Below are 6,367 nucleotides of genomic sequence, written 5' to 3' on the forward strand. Positions count from 1 at the left end.
ACGGTATTATATTATGATCCACCTCCTATTACCTTTATGTATTAACCCTTTGTATTTTCAGTTCTAATCTGCAAGAGAAAAAGAATCCAGGCATTTTTTCTCTCTCTCTCTTTCCAAGCTGTAATGGAATTGGAGTTTCTAATTGTGGTGTGTTCACCTTTAAGACACAGCCATATGTTAAAAGCCTCTGCAGATTAGGCTTATACGAAACCACATTTGCTACCCTTAGACTATTGATTCCTTAAATAAGTAAAATCATTCGGAAAATAAAGAAACTCAAAAGAAGAAGTTATCCACAGCAATCATCACAGAAAGCTCCAGGGATCGTGTTATTATTAATTAGAAAGGATTTTACATTGTTGATTTTAAGTAAAATTGTACAAAAGCCACTTCTATTCAAACGTTTCAATAGATCAGCCTTTTAAAAAAAACGTGCAACAGACACTGGGAGAAGTTAAGACAAATTGCTTAATAAAAACTGCAGAGCACTTTATAAGCTATTGTCTGTATGTGCAGAGAAACGTTCCAGCGATTCCAAAATCTCGAATATTTCATGAAAGCGAATGATCGGTTACTGTATAGCAACCACGTGTGGACAAAAGGAATAAAGTCAGGCTATAAACTTTACAAGCTAAAAAATGGGGAATGAGGGGAAAAATCTCTTACCTTTGTAGGACAATTTAAGCCTTGGCACGTTATTTTTGACATCCTGACAGATCACCCTTGTTGTTATTGATACTCCCAAGAAAAGAAATGTTATCCCAGTAAAAGAGCCCATGCTGTGGAGTCAAACAGATCCTGGAGGTCCCTGAGCAGCCGACTGCTTGCTCTCCGTCCTTCTCTCTGCTGCAGTCTGTTAAAGTCCAAGGAAGCTGCAGAGTGGAGGTAACAGGTGATTTAGGGTTCTTTCATTGAATAAAGGCTGCCAATCTACCCCTCCACATCACCCCTACTTGTGGGTCAGGCACAAGAGAGAGCAGGAGGAATGGGTAACTTCAGATGTTCTGGAGAAATAATGAAGCAGGCACTAGATAAAGAGGCACAACTTGCACTGAGAGAGAAAAAAAATGCACAAGAGCTGCAGTGGTGGAGCTTTAGAAAGCCATCAGTTCCATATGAAGCTCTGCAGCAGCTTCTGCTGACCGGTTTGCAGAAGCTGATCCTGCTTGGTGTGTTTTGGTCGCTGTGTGGGAGCTGAATGAAAGGAACATGCACAGACGAAGAGTGGAGCCTTGAGAGCAGCACTGACTTTTCCTGTCCACATGCAGAGAGAGATGACACAGGATCTCTCACACAGGTTTTCCCTTTACCAGCAAACTGACAATGGGAGAGAGCAGGCAAGCACAACCCACTCCTTCCCCTGCTGTCATACAACACATGGAAAAACATCTAGGAGAGATTAGGAGGCAGCAGAAACCTGCAGCTAGCAGGGAAATAACCATAAATTCACCTTTAAAAGGATGTTAGTTATGCTTAGTATTTTTTTTTTAAGTTTAATGACAAGGGTCAAAGGCAGAACTAAGCACTGTCCATCTTGTAAAACAGGCATCACTGCACTTTTCATAGACATGTCAGTAGTTAAACAGTGTCTCCATAAACCTGGTGGTTTTTTTTTACAGCTTTCTTAGGAAACCCTTTCCTGCCTATTCTACAGGGAATTTCGTACTCAGAGCTCACACAACAATCATTGTGAGACATAGAATAACCCTGCTGTGGCTCATAAATTATATTTGCAGATTATCCAAAGGATTATTGCCATTGAAACATATCTATATGCTTCCAGCCATTTCAAATTCCCCGATTATTTCGTTAGTCGAATCCTCCTTGCCACAGATCCCCTGGCAAAAGTGAGAAGTAGGAGGAAAGGTCTTAAATAATGTGTCGAATCCCCTTTCAGAAGAAGAGGTACAATTTTCCATGCCAAGCTCCTAGTCAATTACCCCGGTAAACACCAGAAGTGAGCCTTAAAGCAACTTAAGGAAACTCCTTCCATATATTTCAATCACCCTTCAGTTGAACAAATTACAGATTCTTTGAAATCCCCTAATCAAATGAAATCCTGAAAAATCATGTCATATAAATCCGTACCCCGACAAAACAAAAGAACACTATCAAAAACTTGCCCCTTTGTCTCTTTGAATGATGCAATTATTTATTTATTTTTTTTAATTAAACTGCATTAGTCTGTAATACTGTAACGGTTTAATTTCATGGTAAAGAAAAAACCCAAGCTTCCTCTCATCAACGCTATTATGGCCTCACCACAGTATACAATGGAAACAACGCAGTTTTCACAAACTCTTCTTCTTCCTGAGTTGTATTCATCACTCCCACAGTTTTTGTATCTGCCAAATTTAGCAATTCCATTGATCTGTACTGTTCTTGTGAAAATAAAATGTCCCCCCCCCCTTTAAAAATGATGTTGATTTTGGTGATTCCCACACTTGTTATCCAGACTCTTCAGTATTTTCATGCTCCAGGCAGTGGATTAAAACTGTTCAATGACAAGAGACTCCTGTCTGTACTGCAGGGATTACCATAGACATTCACTCAGTAAAGGAATTTGTGCCGTTTTCAGATTATTTGCTGCATTTGCCTAATTAATTTCCCTCCATTATATATTTTAAACAATGGTACGCAGAACACAAATGATGCTCCATTTTCGGCGCCGAGTAGGGAAGGCCACACTGGATATGCAAATTAAGGAATTACATTAAATTTACAACTATCGAGATGAAAGGTCACCATTTAAAATCCTCTCACACTATAACAACTCACAGAGGTTCTGTTCATGTAATTTGTTCAATGGTGTCTAGTACATAATTACTTGTCGCCTTAACCTTTGACAGTACCTTCTCATTTTTAGAACAAATACTGCCTTAACAATTAGGTATCACTGGCGTAAAGATTGAAATGTATATTCGGTCATTTTGGTTTAGAGGCTCTAACCGGACCAAGATTTTTTTTTAGTTGCCTACTTTAAGCAACCAGATATTTATGACATGTCCAAGCTGCTATGAACGGCTTAACCCTTTCCTTGATCTGAAAAAGCCTACAATTCAGTTGGTAATGGCGTCTTTGTTCTATGGTATAATTCTCCGCTCTTGGTCCAGTTAGAGCCTCTAAACTAAAATTACCAATACAAAAGCAGGGTCATTAAATAACACTATGTTTAACAAAGAAAAGGCAAATGGTCTTCACAGGTTTATAAATTAGCAGATCACAAGACAATAGAAAGTGAAATGAAAGAGAAGGACAGATGTTAGCATCAGGGTGCTAACAGGGTCATGAAGGGAGATGTGATCGCTAGCAAGCCAGCACTGGGGGGGAATAACACGCTAGCTACACCATACTTCAGCAGGATGGTAGTAAATAAAGAAACAGCATAATCAACCCTTTCAGTCTGTTACTAATTTGGAGGATTTAGAGAGTCTCATTTAAATTCAGATAATAGGCCTGTCTTTAGGGTGATCAGAACGGTGTAATCCAGCGATGGACAACTTGTCCATTATGGATTCATATCCCATTTACTTTCTAATGAGATGCATAATTTAAGAAGTTCATAGGAAAATGAACACATGGTTTGAATATTTCCAAAAATAAACAAGAAGTTAGTTTGCTGTATAGCTGTAATAGGAACTCTTTATTGTCAATGCCCCAGCTGACCATATCAATATGAATTATATCCTACTCTGAGAAACTCCCCAGCAAACAGACTGAGACATAGTGTTGATATGTTTCTGACAACAGCATCTGGCATTGTATTTCGCTCTCTCGCTCCACTCTCTCAGTCTTAACCTGTGAAATATTTTCATATAGCATGCCCTATTCTTATGCTTTAATACAATTTAAACTAAAATATTAAAAACATATTATATAGCTATGAAGGGTTCGTAGGATGGGAAACGTTAACAGTAGAACTGGACAAATGTTCTTAAAATGTACTTTTTTATTATGTTAAAGTACCCACAGTATTCTTGTTATTGTTTCCTTGTTGTTGCAGTTGTAGGGAATGTTAGGCTAGAATGTGCAGGATACCTCATTAAAAGGCCAATTTTCAAAATGATGTGCAGATATATCTTTATCAAAGAGAATTCCAAGGTTGCTTATGTGAGTCAGATACATGTGAACTGACTTAATTTGATAACATTTAGTTTTTTTTACCATTAAATAGCATGACATTTGTGGATGCCAATGCATAGTGGTATAGAATGGCCACATTCAGGGACCCAACAATGGGCCTGTTGGTTTAAGGCCAGATCATAGGTGTGGGCTTCATACTTGATACATATGGCTGCAAACTACACTTTTATATTACTCTATATGGTGTATTCTTGAAAGTGGGTGGGAGGTGTTATTTGCATACCCGGGAGTCCCAGGGTTTTTGCCTGATTTACATAATTTTACATACATCCTATACTACATCCTATACTAGTAGACCCAGAAACTAGAGAAACCGCAGAGGGATGAGGACATAACATATTCAAGCATCAAAGGTTGAGCTCAAGGAGGTTGGTGCATGTTCAAATGAAGAGCAGAACACAGTAGAAAATCCATCCCTAGACTATTCCTAATGGTGGGTGGTCCAACATGGCAAGAGCTAAAGCATGAATTGTGAAAGCTTACATTAACTGCCAAGTCATCCTATGCAAACTGTTTAGTGTTTACCCTATCCTTTGTATATATATATATATATATATATATATATATATATATATATATATATATATATATATACATATCGATTCAGAGCTTAATGGCTCATTCTAGAACACGACCGTACCTGAACATGTAGATTACATGACGGCCAACTCAGATAATAAAGCTTTGATTTAATAAATAATCAGTGTTGACATACTTCAGAAATGCCCCAGAGTATAACTGAACACAGCACAAGCATTCTTTTAGAAAAAGAAGCCCTTAATTATGACAACTTTCCATCTGGGAAAACAAAGTAAAACATCTGTGTAAAACAATCTTGAAAATAAAAGTATAATGTTCCTTACTGGCATACAAGTAATAAACTATTATGCTGTATATTATCTATATAAACATCCATTGCGGATGAGTAATTTACCTTAAAGTTAACCAATTGATTACAGACAGAACATAACTCATGACATAATGCAAGATGAGGTCATACAAAATTACCTGTTTGATGAGTCAGAAGTTGTCAATATAAACAACTACTAAACTCAGCCCAATGGTCAAACACCTGCCCTTAGCTACAGTGAGGGTTATGAATAAAGGTGTCAAAACTGCAAAAGTGGACCAGGAAGTAAAACTGGCCCTGGCACTCACTTTAAGGCCACAACTGATAACTATGTACATCTGACTGCCGGCTGGATAAAAGCATAGACTTTGATGGCAGATAAAAACCTTTTGGGCCATCTAATCTTTGCCTGATGTAAAGACTAAAATCTTATAACTATATGCTTATCCCATGTATTATCCTCTACAACTTGTGCTGGAGGCTGTTCCACATCTATCACCTTATTAGAAAAGTAATAGCATAGCAGTTCCACAAGACCACAAGAAAAAGGATTACAAGGTGGTTGACATTTGTTCAGGGTAAACTTGTGAAACTTGGTTCACTAATCAGTTTCCTCATATAAGTAACAAGCAAACTGAAAAACATAGCTATTTAAAAAAATATTAAAATATTATTCAAGAAAATACAGCCACTGTACAAACTATTCTTTAATGCATTCTATTGTATCACTATATTTTTAAACACTATACTCTTCCACTCACAATAAAAAAGGCATTCATTCATTCACATACATTGACTTCTTTAAAAAATGATTTTGCAGAAGCATTATCTACTTATATTTTAATTTATTTACAACCTGTTAAAATATACTGTTAGTATTTGTCTCTTGGTATGCTCAGATCAAACGTATCAGCCTCTTCAGCTTATCTGTTTGACTAACAATTGCTCCATAATTACTATGTAAACAAGACAGCAACTACTCCTAACCTTCAAGTACCGGCCAAATCATGTACAAACATACATTTACCCCACAATGGAGTCTAATACATTAGAGCAAAGTCTGACAAGTATTGTTTTAACCTCAGTCTCCCCATTGTGAGCACAAGGTAACTACTAGAGATTAAAAATATCTCACTGCCCCTCTCTTTCACCCTGCTGTCCTCTCCTTTTCTAGGCTCTTAGCGTTTTTTGGCCAATAAGAAAGTATTGCATGTTGTATAGCACTAATTGTCATAATACTGTGTATAAAAACACTGGGAAATTTCTTAAGAAATTCGACCATATAAAATACATTATTCAATGTCTAGATTTAGCTTTAGTTACATAGGTTACAACGTCTGATAAAAAGCCATTTGCTCTAGCCATAGTTCTAAC

At 37.2% G+C, this 6,367-nt stretch overlaps 1 protein-coding gene across 2 annotated transcripts in view; it reads right to left on the reverse strand.

The window, feature by feature from the left end:
• Positions 1-1,256, reverse strand: part of SEMA3A (semaphorin 3A) — a 109,074-nt gene extending 107,818 nt beyond the window's left edge. For both annotated transcript variants that reach the window (XM_053465246.1, XM_053465245.1), the window contains exon 1: positions 667-1,256. In XM_053465246.1, coding sequence (XP_053321221.1) covers positions 667-778 — 112 coding nt within the window. In that variant the 5' untranslated portion in view covers positions 779-1,256. The remainder of the gene's footprint in view (positions 1-666) is intronic.
• Positions 1,257-6,367: the final 5,111 nt, after the last annotated feature.

Source organism: Spea bombifrons, chromosome 4 (genome assembly GCF_027358695.1).
Source record: "Spea bombifrons isolate aSpeBom1 chromosome 4, aSpeBom1.2.pri, whole genome shotgun sequence".
NCBI classification, from domain to species: Eukaryota; Metazoa; Chordata; class Amphibia; order Anura; family Pelobatidae; genus Spea; species Spea bombifrons.